Here is a 26,560-nt window from a genome sequence, read left to right as displayed (position 1 = left end):
TCCACTGTGAACACATGGCCGGCCCCACATGGGATGCCAAAGAAAGAGAGGTGACAAGTAGTGTTCGCACACATGTGCTCCTGAATGCATGGGATTAATGTTCCGGACAGCAAAATACAAAAACCCACAAGTGCAGTTGGATGGCTGGCAATTCCATTCCCACCCCTCCCCTAGAGTGGGATGAAAAATAGGTGAGAGCAGATGATGAAGGGTGCAGCAGGAGGCATGTGCCAAATATCTCTTCTCCTCAGATTAACTCATTTGTTCTCTGCTATATCTCATAAAAAAGCCTCTACCTAGCAACATAATTGGAAGGGTTTTAAACAGATAATTTAACCTTAGGAGGATGTTCATTTTCACCAAGCACATCCTTCCAATCTAGGAAACAGACAATCCCTTTCACCTCAGCATGTCTCTCGAATTGTGACAGCAGCGCAAGATAATTCATTTCAAAATCGCTGATCAAGCCATGAGGGAATATTAATACGTAAATATTTAACAGGTCATGAGGTCTATTTAAAAGAAAACTTGGTTTACAGAAGCTGTTACTCTCTGCCTGACAGAGTACTAATACCTCCACCCTGGAATAGTTTGCTTTGCATGGAATAAGTGCCTTTGGAGACCGTTTATGAGGCAATAAATGAGAGATTTGTAACTATGAGGGTGTCTGGTTGTTTGCTTTTCAATCCCTGCGTTATACCTGAAGAGTTCACAGGCACATGGTACTTTCTCAAAAAGTAACACCAATTAGAGCAAAAAGCAGATATGATGGATGCATCATTCAAGATCACATTGGGCCATTTGCTCTATTGACATGATGCTAGACTTCAAATTCAGGCCTGTGAGGCTCCATGCAATGTCTAAACCCACTAGAGCCAGCACCATCCACAGCTCAAAAAGCAAAAAACCAGTCTGAAGGTGGGGTAGGTCAGAGACCAGACAGGATGAGGCAGACAGCCCTGAGTAACCACAACTTGTTCTTTGCACTCATTTGGTGCAGCACTGAGCAGAAACTGAGCCAAAGGGGTGGCCAGTCTCTATGCAAGGCCAAGAGGGCTCCCAAGGGATATACAGACCATCCCTTCTTCAGCTGATCCACGTACTGGAATCTGTGTTGAGCCAAATACTGGGACGTCTAAAGCACATTGCTACTCTCAGTGACTACTGTCAAGCAGGCTCAGGACGCACACAGGTGGCATCCACAGCCCAATCACACAGCGTTACCTCGATCACAACCACGCCCACCACCTCATCCCAACAGAGATGGGCAGCCCTATCCTGGATTCCAGCTGACAGAATCAGCTGTTTGTCCATAAATGCTAATTCACTGACAATGGCATCCAGCAGGCTGAACAAAGCATTCCTTGATGGCATGGCAGAGCACTACAGCCATCTACTTTCCACAAGCAAAGATGATCAGATACTGCAATGAAAGGTAGGTCAAGAAAAAAGCCACCATCAAAATACTCATCCTCAGTTACTCCTCACTCCCTGCTCTCTCCCCCCCAGGTAGCCAAATGAAATGGGGGGTAGGATTTACTGCCATTCGTGCTCCCGACACAGCTGAACCTGATTATGGTGCAAGAATTTGATTCACTCCTCTGCCACAACAGCAAGGAAGACGTCTTTGGGTCTCTCCCCTTGACCATGGATGCAGCAAGATGGCTAATTAGTCTGGGTTGCCCATTCCCTGGCATACTACTGCTCATCCTACCACACAGGAAGCGTTGACTGAATTGGGGAAGAGTGTCACAGGCCCTCAATCAGAACCAGGATGGAAGGAGACAGCAAAACCACCTTCCCTAAAGTTCCAAACCCACAATAGGACATGCTGCAAGCACTGGGGCAGTCAGTGCTTCCTCATGCAAAAAAATGCACCCAGGCTCTTCTTGGCTGGTGGAAACCCATGCAGAATTTCAGTCCACTTTTGACCGAGCTAGTCAACGCTCCTGAGAGAAGGAAAGCTATTGGCAATCTTTACATGATTATAGTCCCTCTCTCAATTCCTATTACTCTGGTATACATGCACCACCCAAAACTGAGAAGCAAACGAGACCAGAAGAGAAGATACATGTCTTTCAGTCTTCCTCCAAGGCTTGGACTCAGCCCAATCTCACATGGCAGAGAATTCTACAGCTGGGGTCCAGTCACTGAAAATACTCTATTTCTAGTGCCCTCTACTCTGAGCCCAGGCCTATCCAACTACAATGGTTTTCAGGATGGAAGGGAGATGGTAAGAAGTTTTCCAGGATACACAGATCTAATTCCCTTACAAATCAGGACCATGAATTTTAAAGCAGTTCTAGAGAGAACTGGGAGCCAAGTGAGTTTGCCAGTCAGAGGTGTGATGTGATCACACTGGCCTTTAAAAAAAAAACCAACAAAAAAAACCACTAGTAAGACATGGCGTACTAGCCTTTTTACATCAGTTGTGTCCAACTTCAGGTAACGTGAGTTATGGCAGTCCAACCTGGAGGTGATGGAGATATGGGTTTTTACCTGAGTAGTGTTGGTTGTGTGCCATGTTAAAGTATTTTTCACCACCTTAGCAGTGGTTCAAAGCTAAGCTACCTTTGATATTACAGTCTCTAGCCTGCATACCTAGGGTAGACTGATGGTCATGGTGGGTGGACAGATTTGGGTCACACCCCATTGGTCTCAAAGTTTTAACTCTTCCAATCAGAGTTCAGCCCAGGACATGGATCGAGAGACAACAGAATCAGACTCTCACCAAACACAATCATCAGAATCCCTCTGTGGTTTTATAATTGGGGCAAACATCCTATAGTCCAGTGTCTTACTGCATGTAACTCGTACACTGTCTCCACCTGCAGAATTCTGAAGTGTTGCTGTCATAAACAAATAGTTAAGGGTTAATGGCTCTTTTACTTGTAAAGGGTTAAGAAGCTCAGTAAACCTGGTTGACACCTGACCAGAAGACCAATAAGGGGACAAGATACTTTCAAATCTTGGTGGAGGGAAGTCTTTGTTTGTGCTCTTTGTTTTGGGTGTTGTTCGCTCTTGGGACTAAGAGGGACCAGACGTCAATCCAGGCTCTCCAAATCTTTCTGAACCAGTCTTACAATTTTGAAACATGAAACAGCCAGGCAAGGCGGATTCGTTTTATTTTTGTTTTCTCAACCTGCAAATGTCCCTTTTTTACTGAGAGGATTTTACCTCTGTTTGCTGTAACTTTGAACCTAAGGCTAGAGGGGGTTCCTCTGGGCTATACGAATTTGATTACCCTGCAAAGTATTTTCCATCCTGATTTTACAGAGATGATTTTTACCCTAAGAACCTCATTGATTTTTCCTTGTTTTAAGATCCAAGGGGTTTGGATCTGGACTCACCAGGGATTGGTGGGGGAAAAGGAGGGGGGATGGTTGATTTTTCCTTGTTTTAAGATCCAAGGGGTTTGGATCTGTGTTCACCAGGGAATTGGTGAAGTCCCTCAAGGCCACCCAGGGAGGGGAGAGTTTAGGGGGACAGAAAGTGTTCCAGACACTGAAATTTCTTGATAGTGGCAGAGTTACCAGATCTAAGCTAGTAATTAAGCTTAGAAGTGTCCATGCAGGTCCCCACATTTGTACCCTAAAGCTCAGAGTAGGGAAGGAATCTTGATAGTTGCACTGAGAATTCTAGGCTCCAGAGACGTTGTACAGAATGGAAATGGGAAACCAGTGAGGAAGAAAAGCATTTGGAGTTTTAGTGTATTAAGATACACTCTATAATTGAACTGATTTTCAGTGCTGCATCATCATCTATCTGCCACCAGAATTTCTACTGCTTTTAGTCTTCAAAATTTTTACTTGGAACAGAAGTGCAGATGGTAAAATGGGAATATGTAGACGATAAGAGAGCTGCCTGTGACTACATATATAATGGTGCTAATAGAGTTTTTCCTCCTCCTATTGGTTTGACTAATGTAATCTTTATTTTATTAATCTTTACTTTATATTATATATTAAAGCCACAGTATTTTAAAACATGCAATTTCCACACATCCATTCAGCAACACTAGACTTCCAAATCTCATGAAACATGCACCATACCAGCTTTCCAGGGAAGCAACCGTAAAGAAACACTATTGCCCTTTATCAATATATCTTGTAGTTGATAGTCTTTCCTTGTCATCACTACAATAAGTCACTCACTAATCAAATATTGCTTCATATTATACTAGACATTACAGCAGAGGTCCCCACTGAATTTAGCAAGGAGTTTTGTCAGAACAAAAAGAGGTACCATAGGGGTCCGTAGATTTACCCTGCTATATATAGGGTGTCTTTAGAGAAGACTCCTCAGAACAGCCTTTCCCTACTCTGTTTTGAGTCCCTTCCTATATCAATTTCCCTACCAGCTTTCAGGTGTCACCCTCAGGTGCTACTGACAAACTACGGCTTCAACTTTGCCTCAGTAACAACTGGCTCTTGCTCAGATTGTTAAAAATCTGCATGTTTTTGAGTCAGCATTTCACCACCATTCAACAGAGAGCACAGTTAGGCCACGTGACCTTGCCGCGGTCTACTTTGGACATTTATCTTATCTAGTCCATTGACATGACCATATTTTGTGCTCTTCCACAAGCATAGCTTTAGACACAGATTACAATGCCACTTCATTAAATTAGGACTGATTTATTAACCCAACCTTTGCTAAAAGTTATCTACTTCGCATACCAATTGTGCATGGAGGAAACCTCTTCAATACCATCACTCCGTTTGCTTATTGTTTTGCACAGTTGCAAAGGGGCAGAATTTACATATAAACAATCCTTGAATGGCACTGTTTTGTTTCATCATGAACACAGTTCATTTGTAAAAAGACTTGAGCATTAAGGCCCAATTCAGCAAAGCAATATCTAAGTACATGCTTAAGTCCCACTGAATTCAGATTTAAGCACATGCATAGGTACTTTGCTGGATCGGGGCCTTAAACAGCATTCTCTCCCACCACCCCCCACTCATTTCTTAAGCATTTTAAGGAGACCAAATGCAAATGAAACATGGTATTAAGCTAAAAAATGAAAGGATAATGGCCAGTAAAGATGCAAAATGCTTACCTAGAGCATTTTTATTACTACTGACACATGCAGCTGCAGCCATTGCCTAAGGATTAAAGGAAACACTTGGGAACCCTTTACTCTCAAGCCCTTCAGGTCCGAGTTGCCTGCTGCTCTAGGCCTGACACAGGCAAGGCTGCCAGTGGACTCAGTGAGCACTTCAGGTCTGGGCCCTTTATTCCACAAATACCTCTGTGTACGCTGAACTTCACTACCGTGAGCAGTCCCACTGAATGCCACCCGTTCCCCCACACCAAGCCTCCCCTACTCCAATGCATATGCAGTTGTCCCACGGGGAGGGGGGGAAAACAAGCTGTGTGTTTGTTAAGCACGTGCTTAATTCACAACTGGAAGGTTGTCATGAGAGTGCTATAAGACCTTACATAGAATGCCAGTGTAGCTGTGAAGGCCATGCACCACCAAGGAAACAACGAACAGAGGACAATGCCGGACAGACAATAATAATGCTCATTTCCTCAATAGGTCTCCGAGTGCTCCACAATATTTTGATGTGTTTTATCCTCACAGCACCTGTGTGAGGTAGGGAAGGACTGTTCTCCCCTTTTACAAATGGGAAACTGAGGCACAGAGCAGCTAAATGATATGCCCAATGTCACATCAGAGTAGGGAACTGAGCCCAGGTTTCCCATGCCCTAGCTGCTGACCCATACAGCCCTGCTGCAAGACAAAATAAGCAAAAAGGGACAGACAAACAACCTTCTGATTCTGCAGCAAGACAGAAATATCTGCTTGTTCAGCCAAGGCACGTACATCAAAGCATCAGTAGAAAGGTAGAAAGATTCTGCAGAGACACTTCAAGCAACATTTAAAAGAGCGCACTTACAGTACTGTATTACTACAGTATCATTATACAGTTCTGCCAAAGCCCTCTGATTAATTTCTGTATATTCGTTCTTTACTAGATGTAAAGATCCAACTACTCCTATAAGGCCATGTGTAAAGTTAAAAGGAGGAAAGAGTTAAGCAGATCCTTCATGCCACACTCTATAAATATACATAAGGAAGGCAAGCAAAAGCAAAATCACTCATCGTCTCTGCTTTATTCCTGGATTGAGAGGTACAGCAAGCGTGTGACTTGTTTACACTACTTCATTCCTCCTCTGACACAAATTACTAAATAAACCCAAGGGGAAATATGAAGGAATTCATCAATGTTTCTACCCAGATAGCAAGCTGGCTAATGGTTTCATCAATTGTTTTGCTTGACATCCTATGGTACACTGGATGAAGAGGTCCATACAATGAACAGGAATGAAGACAGTGTTGGCAAAATGGCTTAATTCACTTTCAGCTGGCAACTCTCAAAAAGGGAGTCTATGAGTTTCTGAATCTCTTTTACGGGATCAAAATGTCATGCAGCAAACTTCAGTATGGTCCCTAAGTATACAGACCCCCCAAAAATAATCTGTCTCTCCCTAATGCATATAGCATACACTATTTTGTACAGCTGGATTTGAGGAACAACACATCAGGACTGCATTCTTCTGCTGGGCACTTCCAAGCAGTTATCAATTCAGCAGAAAGCAACTGACAGGCAAATTAAAAATTGAAGATTAGGACTACAGAGTTATTTATTAAATTAACTAGGTACTAATAGAGGGCAAACGAGATAAGCTGCTGTAGTTATCCATTCATAATGGAAATCCTGTGAGTACTTACCTGGCTCTACAGATAGCCTGTGCACTTGAGTATCTATGAGGAGGGGTTTACACCTTTCGGAATTATAGCTATGAGAGAGACCTTGGTGAGTGGGGCATGGTAATTCAATGCACAATCACAGAAGTGGGAGTTCGCAGGCTAAAAGAGTCACCAAGGCCCAGATCCTCAAAGGGACTTGCAGTGCCTATTTTTTATTGATGTCAATGGGAGTTAGGCACCTACACATGCAATCCTGGCCCAGAACTCTAATTTTAGAGGAGACCAGGATTACTGGAAAACCTTGTACAAGACTCCAAGATCCAGAAAAAAAAAAAATTAGCTGAGATGAAAATTCTATTTAACATTTAAAACTAGTTAGTTTTAAAAAAGAAAAAAAAAAGTCACATGGCTTGATAATATAAAATGTAGAAAGGCAGAGCATGCAGAACTAGGCATTAACTAACTGCACACCAATGAACTGCTTGAGCTGGAAAACATTACTGCTTTTATTATACTGCTATCCTGGATTCACATAGGATAGGTATGATCAAACACCTATTAGCTTAGATTCACAGGTGCAATATGCACTGAGACTATTCGTATATTTTAAACACAGCTGGCCATCTGGCACCTGTGTGTGAATTCCTACATAGTTCTAGGTGATTAGCTGAAAAGAAATGGTTTGCTGTTTTGATATCAGATCCGAGCAGTTCACGTGCTACTCAAGTTGCCTTCAAAGGTGAATGAAATGAGCTCTTCATCAACACAAGCTAGTTATTAATTTTGTAGCAACAGAACATGGCTTTCTTACAGTTTCAGGGGAATAAAAGCTCACCCTGATTTTCCCAAGAAGCACTGCTGCCCTTCTACCCCAATTCATTAGCCTTTCTGAATCAGTAAGATAACTATGAGCAAAGCAAGAGCGACAAGGAAGCTAAATGCAAGCGAGTAGGTAGCTCACTCCAAATATCCCTGGATATGGGGGAGGGGAGAGGAAGAAAGAGAATGTTTTTTTTTTAAAAAGCAAACTAGAAAATTTACCCTTAGCCTGTTGGAGTAGTTTGGTATACTTAATACATTTCTAAGTGAGTGAAATAGAGGTCAAAACCGTAGCAACCCAAAGAAGCAGACTGGAGGAAATCCTGACCCCACTGAAAGCAGCTGCATTTGCCAGTGAATTCAGAGGGGCCAAGACTTCACCAGTTATATTTTATTTAAACGTGTGATAGACTGGACAATGCAATGGTCTTTAAAGGTGCTAGTTTGACAGTACTAGTAACTGCACTTTTCTTTATCCATAGAGGAGGTATGATATTAGCAGCAGTGCAAATGTGCACGTGCACACACACGCGCACACACAAGAGTGTTCCACCAGTAGAAGTCTGAATCCTGTCTGGAAGGGCTGTCTTAAGTTGGAAAAAGCAGTTAAAGTCTCCATACGCAGCCAGCTCTTGGCCTCTGTTGAGATTCCCAACAGATGTAAAGATTGAGGGAGGACATTTGCTCACCGGAAATGTGCACCCTAGAGTTCAGAGTGGGGAAGGAACCTTGACAACAGCATGGATCACATTAGGGTTTGCACCCAATGCCCTGTACCTTGCAGAAACTTCATGTAATATCCAATATGATTCTCCCTTGAGAAGGGCAGACTAGTACACATGTACACCACCTGTGCACAGTACTCTGTGTCTGACAGTTCAGCTTCAGGTGGAATGGAAAGTGCTTGGTACTCTTGGGATGGAACCCCTGGCAGTTATGGATTTTTTTAAATTAATTATTATTATTATTATTAAAAGGAAGAAACTATTGACCTTCCTACTGCATCTTGTTTTCCTCAGGAGTCATTGCAGCATTCTGTCAAACATCCTGTACTAGTCGTGGTTGGGGAGGGGATCATTATTAGATGAGGCATTACTCTGATCTACTGTGGCACTGCTTACGCTCTCTTCTGTAAGTGAGCAATTGCCAGACTTCTGCTCTGCACTCACGATACTTCACCGTTTGTTCCAGAGATGATGCTTGTTGGAGCCTGAAGCAGAGTGTCATCAGTGAGCTTTTTGCCTTTGAAGACACTTTGTTTCTGCTAGATCCATGTCTGAGCAGGGTTGGCTGCTTCTGGAGTAATGTGTTAAATTCCCCTCTCTGCTCAGATTTTTGAGAACATTGGATAGAAGCATCCTAACCAATCCCAACTTGCTCAGGTACACCAGTGAGGGCAGCCGTGCAAGGTAGTTGCCCATGTCATGTAAGTCTGCTGGTGAGGGAGGAGGTGGGCCCCTATAACTAGTGTCCTCTTCACCTGTGAGTCTTGTTCTACTGGCACAGGTTGACTCCCTCCCCCCCACACACACTTTTTTGATTATATAAAAAAAATTTATCAGAATTTGTTTTCACTGAACCTGTTTCATTTTTGTTGGGCAATAGATCTCTTCCCAGAGAGCAGGATTTTCCCAACCAAACTAATTTTTTTTTAAGTTGTCTTGACATTTTTATCAAAGAAAGAAGTGCAACATTTTTTAAATGAACCTCCCCTTCCCCCAAGCTGTCCATGGTGGCCATCCAATGTGCAAAATCAAAAGACTGACATGGAAGTAACCTACAATGACAAACATAGGTGTCCTATATAGTAGCTTATTCATGGCTTTTTAGTACAGCTTGATTAAGAGAACCTACCCCATCACCTCCTCAGGATGCTAGGTTAAGGGCACTGCTTATCTGGAGAGAGAAGGTATTTGCATTACTGAATTAGTACCTGATCCTAAATATGTGCTAAGCACTTACAGCTCCCATTAACTTCAGTAGCACTTAGGAATGCACAGTACCCCTCAGGATCAGGCCAGTAGAATGCAGTTAACAGTTTCCACTGGAGTTACCTTATTAATTACTGCAGCTGCAATGTTGGCTCAGTCTTTTGAGTCCAATACCTGGGGTGTGTGTTGTATGGTTTCTCATATTTACTAATCTCTGCTCAAATTACTCACAAAAAGCAACTCCACATTTAAAGGAGAGGGTGGTGAGTAAAAGAATAGCTGAAGCCCAGGTGACATGGCATTTCTTCCTCACACTATCTTACTACTGCTGCAGTTTCTTGCCAGATGTGTAGGGTGCACCACTAACTTTCAGTGGATGTCTCACACTCAACTAACTCTCCTTCTAAACATATTGGTGTATTTAGTTTTGAGAGTGATGGTCTGGGGGGGGGGGGGGGAAGAGGTGTTGTTATTCCAAAAACCATGCAGCACTTCCTTCTACAAATGGCTGCTGAAGGGTCTCTAGAAATACAGGCTTTGCCCTCTATTCTTCCTCACTCTATTTCCCATGTGGCTGTGTACTGCAGTGCATAAGCAAACCCACGTGTGCAGGGACAGGGCAATAGTGAAAAATATTCCCTTCTGTCAGTAGGCCTTACAGTCTCTGCCAGAGAGAGAGGAGGAGGATGTCTACATACCAGACATGTAGCTATCAAGCGCTTAAGGACAAGATTAAGGCAAACTTATGTATTGATCCATGCATAGTCTCATATTTTAACTACTGTCTAACTTGGAGGTTGTCTGTGTTCTTGATTGCTTAAGAGTCCATCTATCTTATCACATCTTGTACTCATTTATAGTTGCTTCCATTTCTGGCATTGTTAGAGAGACAGCAGTGTTTCAACATAAATTAAAATCAATAAGAAGCAATTTCATTTGTTTTTAAACTATGAGGAAGGACTTTTTCAGTAAAACTCTGTACATTCAACTAAGTTACTTGGTTCATTCTAGCATGCTAATGGCCAAACCCCATTAATTCTTAGACACACACACACACTTTTTTCAGTGCTCCTAACAACATGTCAAATATGATTGACAAACATGTTTGCTCGTCAATAGGAAGTGAAGACAGTAATTTTTTTTTCTTGGCACTTACATGTGATTTTAAAATATGTTTTTTAAAAAGAAAAATCATGGAACAATGTTCACAGGAAGGTGCCCCATGGATAGCTCTTGACATACGAATTATACCACAGGCGCAAGCTTCTCATCCCAATATGCTTGGACAACATTCTGCAGGGACAACAGCCAGTGGAAAGAGGACAGTCTAGGGTTCCATGTGCATTCAGTCCTTGGTTGCTCTGCTGAGACTCAATCCACTTCTGAGACAATATGGACCAGCTCCTCAAAGATCTCTCCCAGCTCCCTAAAATGTCTCTTACCTCTCATTTATTTCAGGTATCTAAATATCTTTTGAGGGTCTGGTCATATATGTCCACCTCACAAAATCCCATGTAAAAAGCTGTCATCCCATTATCAATCACATCTTTTTCATAGAGTCACTGAATTGCCAGTAAGAACCAAGTTGCCCCGATCAAATTCAAATTGGTATTTAGACTGAGAATCTTAATTTCCTGTATGGTGCCTGGTTTAGAGTCTGGCTAATAGGTTAAATCATTAAAAAAAAAAAAAAATAAAAAAAAAGTTACAAAACAGGAAGGGACCCTGAGAGGTCATCTAATCCAGCCCCCTTCCTCATGGCAGGATTAAGTATTATCTAGACCAGGGGTAGGCAACCTATGGCATGGGTGCCAAAGGTGGCACGCGAGCTGATTTTTCAGTGGCACTCACACTGCCTGGGTCCTGGCCACCAGTCCAGGGGGGCTCTGCATTTTAATTTAATTTTAAATGAAGCTTCTTAAACATTTAAAAAAACCTTATTTACTTTACATACAACAATAGTTTAGTTATATATTATAGACTTATAGAAAGAGACCTTCTGAAAACGTTAAATGTATTACTGGCACGCAAAACATTAAATCAGTGAATAACAGAAGACTCGGCACACCACTTCTGAAAGGTTGCCAACCCCTGATCTAGACCATCCTTGACAGGTGTTTGTCTAACCTGCTCTAAAAAATCTCCAATGATGGAGCTTCCACAACCTCCCTAGGCAATTTATTCCAGTGCTTAGCAATCCTGACAGTAACTTTTTCCTAATGTCCAACCTAAACCTCCCTTGCTGCAATTTAAGCCCATTGGTTCTTGTCCTATCCTCATAGGTTAAGAAGAACAATTCTTCTCTCTTTTCCTTGTAACAACCTTTTATGTACTTGAAAACTGTTATCCTGTCCTCTGTCTTCTCTTTTCTAGACTAAACAATCCAAATTTTTTCAATCTTCCCTCATATGTCATGTTTTCTAGACCTTTCATCATTTTTGTTGATCTTCTCTGGACTTTGTCCAATTTGTCCACATGGGTCCTGAAATGTGGTACCCAGAACTGGATGCAATATTCCAGCTGAGGCCTAATCAGAGCAGAACAGAGTAGAAGAATTACTTCTTGTGTCTTGCATACAGCACTCCTGCTACTATATCCCAGAATGATGTTTGCTTTTTTTGGTGACAGCATTACACTGTTGACTCATTTAGTGTGTGGTCCACTATGATCCCCAGATCTCTTTCCGTAGTATTCCTTTCTAGGCAGTCATTTCCCATTTTGTATGTGTGCAACTTCCTGTTCCTTCCTAACTGGAATACCTTGCATTTGTCCTTATTGACTTCCATCCTATTTACTTCTCCAGTTTGTCCAGATCATTTTGAATTTTAATCCTATTCTCCAAAGCACTTGCAACCCTTTCCAGCTTGGTGACTGCAAACTTTACAAGTGTACTCTCTAGACTAGGGGTCACCAATGCGCCTGCGTCCTGGATGGCGGTTGAACATGAGCTGAAATGCCACCGAATTTCGGCAGCAATGTCATCGAGAGGTGTCGCCACCCAAAATTTGGTGGCATTTTGGCACATGCTCGACTGCCACCATGGTCCTTCATCTGGGGGACCGCTGCTCTAGGCCATTATCTAATTCAATGACAAAGACATTGAACTGAAGTGGACCCAGAACTGATCCCTACAGGGTCCGAGTTGATATGCCCTTCCAGAAGGACAACCACTGATTATTTCCCCGGGAACGGTTTTCCAACCAGTAGCTCCTTGGTATTTCCCTGGTTTGTTCATGAGACGGTCATAAAAGAGTGTCTGAAAAGCCTTACTAAAAATCAAGATATACCACATCTACTACTCCTCCTGCCCCCCCCCCCATCCACAAGGCTTGTTTCACTGTCAAAGAAAGCTATCAGGTTGGTTTGACACAATTTGTTCTTGACAAATCCATGCTGACTGTAACTGATCTTATCTACACAAAGTGTTTTAAATTCTTTCTTTCTTTAAAAAAAAAGAAAACAAAGACTGCATAACAATTGTCAATAGTGACTTGGGACATTTCAGAGATGTTAAGCATGCCTTACAATAAGGAGATAGCTTTACAGTGAGAAGAAGCCAAACACCTATAACAAAAAACTCTCCAATGGTTGAAAACAAAAAAATAAAAGGCCAAACCATGCAGGTAGGCTCTGTTGAAGGACCCTAGCTTTTTATGAAGACCCTAGATATCGGCAAACCAAAATAACATAGACCTGGGATTTTTAAAAATAAAACCAAAGAAAGACATGCATCATAACTACTGTTATGTTCTGACCAAATTTTGATTCTTTGTGAGAACCTCATTCAACATCACACTGAAATTAACGAAATCCCTAGTTTTAATATGCAACATTTTTCAAGACAACCCTTTCCATCCCCCACTATGAAGACAATAGGGCAGAATCTCAGCTGGTGTAATTTGTCATTGCTCCTCTTGTTAAATGGAGCAATGACAATTTGCATCAGCCGAGGATCTGCACCATATTAAGAAGAGAGACATTATATGATCACACATTTGCACCCATGGTTTACAAAGATAACAATGAATTTATTCACAGTAAACAGAAGAGGAACACTTTACTATGCGTCAACAATGTAGTAAGAAACAATTTAAACAAAAATCAGTTTCTGAAACTGCTGTCACTGAACCTACATAGTTAACACTTACTTAAATAGCTAAAAATTCAGGAAGGTGTTGCTTTGAAATACAAACAGTTATACAGAAGCCACATAATCTGATGCAAAACCCTCAGGCACAGAAGAAAGGAAAAATAAACAACTAATTTTAGACTCTGAGTACTCTCATTAGTGATTCTCACCAATTAGAATATGATGCAACTGCTGTCAACAGGCAGATTTTAGGTATATTTTTTTAAAAGTTTTGAAAATAATTTAGGCATAAATATTCTACTGTAAAAAGAATATTGAACATAATTAATTGGTGAGCAATATGGGAGATTCTGACCTGTTGAACTAGTGCTGTGGCTCTCTCATTTCACTAGTGAAATGGATGCTGTGCTTGAAAGGTATTCCTGCACTGTGAATTCCCAGTTTACAGGTTTTACTGTTATCCTTTCTAGTTTGCCTCCATAGTATATCCAGAATAAAAGTTTCAAAAGCACCTAGAGTGATTTAGCAACCTTAATCCCACTGAAAGTCAGTAGGACTGAGGAGCTTTTGACATTTCTACCCCTAGTTTTTCAAGTCAATGTAGAGCTGCACCCAAGTTTTCAAAAGCAATGAGCAATTTTGGGTGCCTCAGTTTTCAGGTGGAGAAAACTTAATTATCTGATCATCAGAATGTTAGCACTCAGCACTTGCTGGGAAAAATAATCAGCCCCTACTATGAGGTCTCAAGTTGGACCTCCAAAATTGGGGCAAGCAAAAAAAATAGTCACTTTTGGAAAATATTGGCCATCTGAGACCACTTCTGACATCTTTTTATTTTGGAACTCCCTCTTAATGGTTACAATACCTCTTAAAAATGGCCCCTTTGTCCAAGGAGCAGAAGCTAGCAAGAGGGTCTCTCCAATTGTATAGGGCTGCGTTTAGAACTCTCTGCAGAATAGAGCACACAAAGCAGCAGTCTTTGGTGGCACTAAATGAGCACCCTTGCTGAAATGAGATCATTTAATGGGTCCAGTTCACCATTGCCTTGTACCATACACAATCATTGCCCCATACAAGGCATAATCACTGGCACCAGTGCCAAGCAAGAATCACTGCAAAAATCAGCACGGAGGTGTTTTACACAAACTTTGCAGTGGTGCAGAAGACTACATAACGTGAATCTGATCTTTTTTGGACAGGAGTTGGGAGCGGGGGGGGTTCATGAGTTGTGCCGTCTTTAGTTTAAGTCCTTCTGCATTCTTCTTAAGCATTAGTCTCCCTTTGAAGAGGAGACTTTTTTTTTTTTTAAAGAAGGTGGCACAGCCAGGAAGCAGAAATGCCAGTTTTAAGGCTTGAGAATGATGAAGGGCAATAATCCAGTACTTAGGCGCTGTTCTGTGGACACATTCTGAAGCACTGTTTTGATTAAAACACTGTGGCATTGTATCAGTCTCTCTTCCCCTCCGAAAGGGGAGGGGGGAGGAAGAGAATCCTGTACTACTGTCCGTTTTGGTGAGCAAAAGAGATCAGATAGCTTTCCTCTTTTTCACTAGAATAAGCTGGCTGTCAGAAGAGGAGTGCTAAAAGCATTCCATCGAAAAGACAGGCATGCTTTTGAATCAGAAAACAGAACCAACAGCTGCCACATGACCAAATAATGGCCAATATTTTGCTCCCAAATACCAGTGCAGCTCCCCCTGGCTCCAGGTTTCATTCATCAAGTATCTGTGAGCACAGAAAAGGATATTCAAAGCAGCTTTGTTAAACTAAGTAGCCAAGTCTCAAAAATCTAGATTTTCCACATAGGTTTCCATGCTGTGAATGCAAAATCCCTCAAAGCAGCAACTGGCAGAGAACACATGTGCTTGGGCATCACAGCAACATTTATACACTAAAGAGCTGCAGCACCCAGTATCAAGTGAGATTTCACCTGCCTGCTGCTGGCACGTGCACGCTGCAGCCAGTTCAATAGAATGATCCAGCACTATCCAAATTACTTGATTCAGAATTCTAATACGCCAGTTCCCAAACATATCTAAATATGTACAGTGACATGAAAAAAAACACCCATTACCTGATTTTACTGTAGCTAATTTAAATTGCTCTAAGGTGAACTTTCAGTAAAAATAAATAATAAAATAAATCCTATTGTGAGTGGAATGAAGAAGCCATGCATCACAGTAATACGTCTCCTCTCCCTTTCCCCACACACATTCCTATTTAGTCACTTCCTGACATTCACGTAAGAAAAAAAATTTGGAAAAGAGAAATGAATAGAAGCAGCAGCAGGAGCAGCGCCAGGGTTTCTGACACCCTAGACGGACAGCCATTTCGCCGCCGCGCCCCCCCCCCCCGGCAGGTCCGGTGGACCTACCACAGTGATGCCGGCAGACAGTCCGCTGCTGGAAAGGCTCCGGTGGACCTGCCGCAGGCATGACTGCGGTAGGTCCGCCGGAGCCTTTAGACCAGCGCACCGTCCACCGAAATGACTGCGGCAGCTCCACTGGAGCCTTTCCAGCAGCGGACTGTCCGCCGGCATCACTGCAGTAGGTCCACCGAACCCGCGTGCCACCCCCCCAGCAAAATAGCGCCCCCCCAAAATTCTGGCGCCCTAGGCCATTGCCTAGGTCGCCTAAATGGTAGCGCCGGCCCTGAGCAGCAGCCATTTCATCCCTCACCTCCATTGCTTTGTTTCAATGCTCTGTCTCCCTCCTTTCACCTGTTAGCTTCTGGTGGGAAGGGTCATTATTTACGCTGTAACCTCTTCAGGGTACGATTGTGTTTGCGCAGCAGCATCCAGCTCAATAGGGCCCCCAACCCAGCCACATTACAAAACTCCCTACCAGCTACCTACATGCTCCCTCCACCCCCTTTCTTTCATTGAAGGAATATCAATCTACAAATGGAGAAACTAGGGCTTCTAACCAGAACAGTTGGTCTTCAATTGACCTTACAAGGTGGGGCAAGGTAACAGGCTCCCCTCAGTAGTACAGAAATGCAGTCTGAACAGGACACAATTTATATTTTCCTCCTATTCTTGGCCTCCCACATTCCCAGAGAGATGTAGATGTCAATGTTAAGTGGCTTGACTCCCAGTTAAGTCAATGGAGTTATACCCAGGTCAGTATTATGTAAAGAAAATGAAGCCTGCAGATTTACTTAGACAAAAAGTGAACGGCGGTTTGCTTGAGTTAAAAATATGGCCCTTACCTTTTAAGCCTGAGCACCTGAAGACGTGACTAGGTGCCTACTGGGATTTTAGGCACTTTTGGAAAAAAAATCCCACTAGGTGCCTAAATACCTTTTAAAAAAATGGCTCTAAGGGTTCAGGATTTGGCTCCCTGACAGCAGAACAAAGTTACTGAAATATTTAAAAGCACTGTATAATTAAGCCTTAAGGATGACTTCTTGCTGCCACATGAAAGTATAAAGAATCACAGTTCAGTCAGAATGCAACAGCAACTATGATGTATGTTTTGTAATAAAATTAAAATACAGTAACTTAAAAGCAAACAGAAATTAGTCTCATTCTCTCAATTCCTCATATTAAGGTTATATACTGGATAAAGTGCAATTTTATTACTATACCCGTAGGCTTCCGAGCACATCACGCCACATGTTCGACTGGCTGCTAAAAAGCAGCCGCCAAGATTAGCATTTGTTCCAAAGATAGTTGAGATTAATAGTTCGAAACTTTTTTTTAATTTAAACCATAAAACTCAAAATTTAAATTAGAGCCAAATTTAACAATGCTTTCTTTCCAAAAGCTGCCAGCATGTTAGTCCTTAAACAAGTCCTTGATCAGAACAGGAATAGAATCTTCATCCTATTTTCTATAACTGAAGAGACAATGAAAACTATTCATGTTACATAATTAAAGCATTACACTTAATTTAAAAAAGTGTATGTAAGGAAAGAAACACACCTCAGGTGAAATCCTAGCCCTATTAAGAGTCATTGACTCATTACAAGCCAATGAATCCAGGATTTCACCCCCGTGCTGCTGACAGAAAGTTGACACTCCCAACAGAAGCCACATCATATTCCTGTTCAGTGAGATTTCTTAGGATAAAACTGCACTACTTCTCAACCTTTTCAAGGAGGATGGAATGAACAGTGGGACTTGACAACTCAGCCAGGACCTACTTGTCCATCAGAAGTTACTGTACAGACTAGCTGATGAACATCAAGTCTCTATGCTAGATTATGCAAAACTTTCATTAGTTTGAGTAAAGGCTCCTCTTTTCCCAAAGTGTGATAGAAAGCTATTTACACCAGTTTTTGGTAACATATATTGAAGTGCACCTCTCTTAAAAGGGGGGGTGGGGGAGAGGGCGAGAAGCACACACACAATACTCTCTCACTTCTTCACCCTTAGAAAACAGAAGGCCCAGAATAGGGCCTGATCCCACTAGTTGAGAACAATGGCTCTATAGAACCTATAAATATCAGACAAATAACAGAAAGTTGCTGCACTATCACTATGTTTCTCTGATATCCAGATTCTATTCTATCCTCTGAAAATGGATTACTCTCCCCAACCCCCTTTGAATTGACTGAACTCCCCTTTCACCCCCAAAAATCACTCTTCCTGTAGCTGTTCATATACTCAGCTTCCAGTATCACAAAGATTTTACAAAGCTCTGTCCTGGCTCTGCTAACTGTGAATCAGCTTCCATAAGCCTGCTAATGGTATCAAAGCTCTTCCTTAATTTTCTCTTCAGAAGCATACCAGCAAGCTCAGTTCCCAGTGTGCAGGAAAAGGGAAGAGGGGAGTATTTGACATTCTTTAGCAGTCAGGACTCCATTAGCCACTTCCTGGAACATAAAGCACATTTAAAAAGGCATTGAAAATAAAAGAATAATTAAAATGTAAGATGTGTCTTCTTCATAAAAGCCACAGGACTAAATAAAGTCTTGGAGAGCCCTCTCCTGTACATTTCCTATTTCTTATAGTGCACACCTTGCTACAGAAAATCTTGGATCAACAAGGCCAGTCTTATTCAGGACTTTTAAAGATTTTGAAAGTGGCATTTGATTAGCTCAAAGGCACAAGCTCCTAAGAAACAGATGAACAACACTAAAGATTCCCCTCTCCCCCCAAAATCTAGTCTTCATACTTGCTGAGCGAAGAACTAAAAGTCACCAACATCATGCCTTTAAAACAAGTTGGAGGCAGATATATGCTAGTTCAATACTGACCTAAATTGGTTAACTAATTCGGTCATTTAAAAAAAATTAAATCCACTTCTTCAATATTTCTCCTAGGAAATCATAAACAAGCTTACAGCTCCATAGAAACCAGGTACTATACTAGTCACAAAATGCATAACGGAACAAACATTCCTTACCTTAGGGAAGCAGATTATTAAGGATGCTATAGTATTAATATTTAGGCCTTTTCTTACTCATTGACCCAATGAATTTATCCGCATGAGTGAGCAGACCCCATAGCAACAATTGTGTTTACTTTATCTTAGTTTGATTTACTAACCATTGCAATTACCAGTGACAAGTTCACAGTTAAATGTACTGCACTAGCGCTGCAGGAAGGGCAAAAGCTTCCAATACATTTTTCTTGTCGTTACTGATGGAGCAGAGAACAAGACACGTACACAAAAAGTAAAAATCCATTACAATTCTGTTAGAGGACTGCTAAAGGTGAAAAGGCTTATTTTCTATAGGACCTCATACTTTATTTTACAAAGTTAAGTTGTCTTTGTTCTATGTTGCTTCACTAATGAAAGCGATTGGGGAAGGAGAGAGGAAGGAGACAAAGTAGTGATCTGTATCTCTTGTCCAAAGGCAGCTGGGAATAAAGTTTTTCCTACATAAAACAAACATCTGCTTCTTAATTTAGGTTTTAAAAAAACTGAAGTAGATTTTGTTTCAGGTGCTAAATAGTTAATTTTTGGCAGGGATTCCCCACCAACACCAATTTTGACAATTTGCCATTTGGTGTCGTCAATACTGATGTCCTGTTTTAGTCTCCGGAGTTGCTCACTGCAGCCTTCCTGCCTCTGGCACTTCTCATGTACCAGGTCACAGCAGAGAAGGCTACAGTGTCCTTATTTGTCTTAATGTTCCAGCTTGCCCAACCCACAAGTGTGATCACTGTCTGGAAGAAAATCTAGAATAATGAAATCAGAGAGGCCTAACATGGCAGCAGTGTCATGAACTACAGCCACAAAAGCCTTAATAAGAAAATACTTTGTTTTCCAAGCAAAGCCTGGTGTTGAACAGCATCTGTAAGTATTATATAGCTATTTCTCAGTCACTAACGTTCTTAAATCATTTAGCTATACGCGGTACACGAACATCAGTATGCAAACAGAGCATCTCTTTACATCAACCTATAATGCAAATATTATCTAGTTTTAACTCCATGGATATAAATTGTTTATTCTTACAATATTGTAATATTAAGCCTACATCAGAGTTTGTTTTCCTGAATTGTTCTCAGACCCTGCTTTCTAGATGTAATTACTGTATAATATACACATCAATGAGAATGGGGCCTCGCTCTCTGGTTCTTGTGAAATAGAGAAGAAATCAATACAAAGATGATAAATGTGTTTTTCCTCAAGAGCTGCAGAATTTCAAACAGATGGAGGTTTTAACTCTCACTCTGGCTTATTTTATTTTTGCTTGAAATCATTTTATCATCTGATAAGTTACTGGAGGTGATTGGGGTATACTGACTATTTGCTTGTGTCCTTGTGGGTATTTTAAAAGAGAATTGAAAGTTACTAGAAAGCTTCCAGAAAGTGATTTTGCTCTTCTCATGTATCCTGTAAGTGGTCCACAATACAAACTGCATCAGAAGGTCAGTGTCACAGCTTTCCATCCTTAATAGCTATGAAAACATAGGCTCCACTGATAAAGTGAACAGGAAAGCAAGCAGCAAGGGCCTTCAAAATATTCAATTTCCTCACTTTTCTGGAATAAGATACCGAAGTACATTTTTAATATATATCCACACTTAACCAAGTCCAAAAAAGGTACCACTATTTAAATAAAAACAAATCACATCTGGCTGAAAGTTTTGTAGCTACTAAATAAGGAGCACCACTAAGCAAAATAAGTTTAAAAAAAAAAAAAAAGAAGAGTTCTGCAATACACACCCCCACCCACCAGCTTGTGCATTTTACAGCATTTTGTGCTCAATTTCATTATTTCCACTAGTCAGCTACTTCCCTGCAACAAAGATTCTCATAAGACAGGAATGGGGAAATGAGGAAAAGCCTGAGATATTTTTAAAGGAATGTACAGAGAAAGAGATCTATGTAACATTCTGAAGGGTGCTGGAAACTGGAGTCACATATGTACAGTTGTGAGTGCCCCTTTAAAACTGAAGGGTACACAAATTCTGGAAGAAATGGGTTTTGTAATTGTCTGGATAGAGAAATTGGTCAACTTTAGATCTTGATCTCCCCAGCTGCGTTAGGGAAGATTGTGTGGCTACTGAAAGCCAGCAGATGGGCAGACAAGGGGACGTTATCATCACATACATTCTAGTTCGAGAGAAACGCAGGCGAAGTTCTGAGTAACTCATCAGAAGGGCCACGTCCATCCCGGAGCTTGCGTGCGTGTTTGGGGGGCTCTCTGGAGAGGGGACGAACGCAGGCGGTGACAGACAGAAGCTCAGCAGCGCCTCTGTGGGTGCATCTGGCTGACTGCAGCTTGGGGAAATGTCAGAGAGGCTTCGGAGGAGTCTGCTATTCCATTTCAACTTTCCTTAGCCATTTTACACACACACCCAAGCTTCCTCTTCTCCGCAGCCTCCTGGAGGATTTTGCATTTGCCCTGAGCGCGCTATGCTTGAGAGGACGTGTTAAGGCAACCCTGGGGTGAGATCCACCCCTGCGCCTGGCACACGGATGTGGGGAGCAGAGGATTGAGGCTGTGGCCAGAGCCCCACCACACAGCATCCCCACCCGCCGGGGGAAGTTTCCGCATCAGGCTCCGCTGCCTCCCTCCTTGCCCGGGCTGGGAGCAGAGGAACCAGAGCAGCAGCCAGGGTTTGTGGGCTCAGCTCGCCCCGAAGCCCGGGCAGGCTCCGACCTTTGTCCCTCTGGCCCCAGCCCACATCCCCGGCCCCCAAGGTCAAGGGGACGGCGGCAGAACGCAGCTAAGCAGGGGCGGGGGGCAGCCGGGGGGCCCTGGCAGCGGCAGGACACAACTAAGTTGGGGGAGGAGGATCGAGGCGCGGGGAATCTCAGCCCGCCTAGCGGGAGCCTTCCCGGGGCACGTCCGGGCCCCTGGAGCTGGGGCGCCCGGTGCCATTAGCGCCCCGCAGCGCAGCGCCCCAAGCTCCCCCAGCCGCCGGCTGCTGCCCGGCCCCGCTCGGGGCTCCGCAGCGGGAAGCGCCGCGCCAAAGCCGAGCCTGCCGGAGGGAGGAGGGAGCCGGCGCCCCGGGGCAAGGGGCTGCCGAGGGGCCGGGGTCTCTCTGTGGGGCATGCGGCTGCGGAGCGGGCAAAGCCCACGAGGGGCGATGGGAGGCGGCTGCGAGCCGGGGGCCAGGCTCGGGCAGCCACAATCCCGCACCCGGGGGTAGGGGGGCCTCCCCGCGGCCGGTCCCGCTGCGAGCAGGGGCAGCCGGCGCCCGGGGACAGGAGGGAAGGGGGGGGAGTTGGGCAAAGTGGCTGGGAAGCCGGGGCTGAGAACCGCCCCCCTTCCCCGCTGCCCTAGACAAAGCCCACCCCGGAGCGTGGCAGCGGCAGGGCAGAGACCCCCCCCCGGTGTGTCTCGCACGCCATGGCTAGGGGTGCGCCGGTCAATCAGCAACACCCCCCCTCAGCACAGCCAGCTCCCCGGGGAGAGGCAGCAGCCACGCCGGGCCACGCACCCTTGGGAACCCCCAGCCCCCCCACGGGCCAGGCGGCGCAGCAGAGCGCGTAAAGCAGGAGCGCTGTATTTTCAAAAAAAACCCCGCGCGCGCGTGGGGCCGGCGGCACTCACCGGGGAAGCACACCACATACTGGAGCACGGAGCTGGTGATTTTCAAGAAAAAGATCCACCAACACGGTTGCAGTAGCCTCCGCATGTCCAAAGGCGCACATCGAAAGGGGGCGAGGAGGGGGCTGGAACTTGTGGAGAAGAAGTTGCGCTTTCCCCAGCCACCCCCCCCCAAACAAAAACAAACCCCACCCCGCAGCCCCGGCCGAGCGGAGTCCCCGGGCCGCCCGCGGGCACAGGCGGGTGCGGTGCAGCCGGAGCAGAAGGTCCCGGAGGCAGCAAGCGCCGGGCCTGGAGCAGCCCCGCGGCGGCTCCCGGAGCTCAGAACTTCACTCCCCGGGCGGCGGCGGCCGGAGGGGAAGCGCCGTGGCGGGGCTGGGGCTGGGGCTCGGGCTGTCCCTCGCTCCTCATGCAGGCAGCCCCCGGGGCCGAGCCATGGCAGGGGCAGGCGGCGGGGGCTGGCGCAGGCTCTCAGTCCGTGCCCCGGGCTGGGCAGCGGCGCTCAGACGGCAGCCGGGCGCGCTCCATTCCTCCATGCAGGAAGCAGCATGTGAGCCCGCCGCCTGGCTCCCACTTTAAAGCGGAGAGAGGCAGCGCGGAGGCGGGGGCGCGCGGGGAAAAGGGGAGTCGGGCTCTCGCGCGCACCCGGGGCTCTTAAAGGGGCCGTGCACACATCCCCCCTCCCCGGCTCTCTCTCGCCTCCAGTGACTGCGCTGCAAACCCAGGAGGCGTTTGCATGTGAAAATAGGTGTGCGCGGGAAAGCATCTGTTCGGCCTGTGGGAGCGTGTGTGTGTACACGCACCGTATGCGGGATACACACGTGTGTGTGTGTAATGCACACATGCGCTGACACACTGTACAGCTCGTTTCTCACGCCGCACTCGCCTGCAAACCCTGCTGGAAACAGACACACACTCACAGGCTCTCTCCAGCGGGGATAAACCAGCGCCTTCCTTCCAGCCCTTCGCAAATCAGGCCTGCTGCTGCATATTTTTTCTATTTCCTGACAGCAGGGGGGTTTACAGCAATATCGATCTATTTGGCAGGAGCCTGGCTAACTACCGAGATACAATAGCAGACACCAGGACGGATGTGCTGCCGTTTTAATCTGATACATCATGACAATGCAAAGAACGGCCAGAGACTTTCGCTGCTGCTGCTGCTGCTGCTGTTTAATATTTTGAGGATCTCAGGATCCTGATCTCCGGATCAGAGTTGAGGTTGCAACGATCAGCGCCCAGAGGCTAGGCTGATTTCTGGCAGATACTTGGGAGCGATTTCCTTTTTAGCCCTTGCGTTTAAATAAAAAGCAATCCGAGGGAAATGGCAGCGCTGCTTATCTGTAATGAGTTTTGTCCCTTCCTTTAGACTGTAAGATTTTATCACGTTTTAGTTATAAGAACAGTATTTTGCCTTTATACGTCTTCTAACTAGTGCAGGGTCGTTTTTGATTAAATGTGTAATTGAGTCAAGATAATTTCCCATTTGTAATTTAAAATTTCTCACTCTTATCTAAATTGTATCTGTTTGAAGTTATTTATGTTATTACACCGCCCTCAATGTACACTATAGCATCCCACCTAGCTTTTTGAGTAATGCCCATCACACTTCTGGTTATGCCCAGAGACCCCACACAAAATAATAGACTAGCATGGGGGGGGGGTTAAACAGGTACCTTTAAAAACTACTCTCAAGTTACACTTGGTACCTAGCCTGGCAATAGACAGGGGATTCCAAGGGAATGATAACTTTACACTGGCTTGAGAAACAGACACTGCAGTGGTGCTGGAACAATTATTATTATGAGGATGCTGTAAGCAGAAATCATGTATTTGGGGTTCTTATAAGCTACGGGGTACAACAGCATCCCTAGTTCCAGCACCTGTGGTCTGAATTGAGAATGAATTATTTTTAGTATTAACTTGAGCTCATCGGGCTTTGTTGCCTTCTGTTAAAGCTTGAACTTGATTCAGATAGAGTTTTTGTCAGATTTGAAAATCATATATTATTACAGGATGATAATTTTGTTTTACAGTCAATACAAGTCACATGATTTATCTGGGACTGGAATGGTCACTGCTGTTTTTTTTGTTTGCTGGCATTGTCTTACCTTTATTTACATGCAGCGTCTTTCGTCGATGAGTTCTTTTCAAACCATAGCTTCAGAAAGGGGGATGAAGGACAAGAAGGAACCAGTCTAAGGAAGTCAGCAGAATATCATTTACCCAAGCAATTGGAATGGCTATGTCAATCCCTTGGGACACAAACACACACCCTGCTGTCACTGGTATTAGCAGGGAGATCACAATAACCACAAAGGTGGCTTGCAATCTGCAGCAGTTCAGTGAGTTTTCTTCTATCTGCAGGTTGGAGACTCTATATCTCAGTTCACTACCAGGGCAAATCCTAGCCTTGTCCCTGTTGCCACAAAAGGGCCTGGAATGTGGTGAAAGCTGCAGGGGGAGGGACCCCCTCTCCCATTCCTCCTCACTGCACACCACGAAAGAACACTGTACTCCAGGGCACAGGAACTTGAACCCAGAGTCACCACCAGCCATCATGCCCATGTGCAGCAGGTTGGATGTAGAATGGGGTGTACTGCAGCCCTAGGCACCTCAAATTCAGGAAACACAAAGGTATCTTAGGTCCACCTTTGCTCTCACTCCCCCCACTCCAGGTTGTGCCTACTATGAATTAGGGGCTGATCCTGCATTTCTTGCACACTCAAAACGGCTGTTGAGGTCATGCGTGTTTTAGGTTCACAAGGAATGCAGATTCAAGGCCCCTGCATAAAGACTAATGAACAACCAAAACAAAAGACCCAGAGGCTTGAAGAAATGGACAAATACCATAGTCTCTCAAAGTAAGTGGTTTTTGTCTGTGTGATTTAGTTTCAAATAGCTTGAAAGTAAAGAAGGTAAAACTAAAAAAAACTGCATCTATTTTCTCTTCCTATGCAAATAGGGAGTGGGAGGGAACCACACCTGTTTTGACCTTAAGGATTATATAATGACACAGATGTTCAACTAGTCCACTCACATTGGTTTGTTCCAGAAATCCTGAGCAACATTCTCTCTTCAGCACTCGAAGGCTGACATCCCTGACCTAACCAGAGCAATAGGTAAAGGAAGTGCTCCTACTTTACCAAGGGTTCTCCCTCTCAAATTATGGCAGGCTGTGTGCAAAACTGGGACTGTAAACAGAAGTTCAACAGGTGACACTATTTGAAAAAAGCAATTAAAAAGCAATTGCAGTCTCATAAGGGCAGAACAAAGTAACAGTGTTTTTTTAAATGCAATTTGCATTAATTATTCTCATTGATGCAAAATCATTAATGAAAGTTACTGGGACCACAGTGTTTGTTTTAAAATATCAATCATTTTACATTAGCCTATGTCTTTCTAGACTAGTACGTTAAAATTCTGAAACTAACTCCACATCAAGGAGTCTGGTGGCACCTTAAAGACTAACAGATTTATTTGGGCATAAGCTTTGATGGGTAAAAAAACCCACTTCTTCAGATGCATGGAGTGAAAATTACAGATACAGGCATATATACACTGGCACATGATCCCTTCTCTTCATGTGCCTGTATGTTTATGCTTGTATTTGTAATTTTCACTCCATGCATCTGAAGAAGTGGGTTTTTTACCCACCAAAGCTTATGCCCAAATAAATCTGAGTCCTCATTGTTTTTGTGGATACAGACTAGGGGTCAGCAACCTTTCAGAAGTGGTGTTCAGAGTCTTCATTTATTCACTCTAATTTAAGGTTTCATGTGCCAGTAATACATTCTAATGTTTTATAAGGTCTCTTTCTATAAGTCTATAATATTTAACTAAACTATTGTTGTCTGTAAAGTAAATAAGGTTTTAAAAATGTTTAAAAAGCTTCATTAAAATTAAAATGCAGAGCCCCCCAGACTGATGTCCAGGACCCGGCCAGTGTGAGTGCCACTGAAAATCAGCTCACATGCCACATTCGGCACATGTGCCATAGGTTGCCTACCCCGATGCAGACTAACGCGGCTACCCCTCTGA

At 43.9% G+C, this 26,560-nt stretch overlaps 1 protein-coding gene across 2 annotated transcripts in view; it reads right to left on the bottom strand.

The window, feature by feature from the left end:
- Positions 1-22,717, bottom strand: part of PTPRG (protein tyrosine phosphatase receptor type G) — a 597,139-nt gene extending 574,422 nt beyond the window's left edge. The window contains exon 1 of one of the 2 annotated variants that reach the window (XM_050957273.1): positions 22,523-22,717. In XM_050957273.1, the coding sequence (XP_050813230.1) occupies positions 22,523-22,607 (85 nt within the window). In that variant the 5' untranslated portion in view covers positions 22,608-22,717. The remainder of the gene's footprint in view (positions 1-22,522) is intronic. The other variant, XM_050957274.1, reaches the window with a different exon arrangement.
- Positions 22,718-26,560: the final 3,843 nt, after the last annotated feature.

Source organism: Gopherus flavomarginatus, chromosome 6, assembly GCF_025201925.1.
Source record: "Gopherus flavomarginatus isolate rGopFla2 chromosome 6, rGopFla2.mat.asm, whole genome shotgun sequence".
Classification (NCBI taxonomy): domain Eukaryota; kingdom Metazoa; phylum Chordata; order Testudines; family Testudinidae; genus Gopherus; species Gopherus flavomarginatus.
Note: the sequence above shows the minus strand (reverse complement) of the source record. Positions and strands in the feature narration are given on the sequence as shown.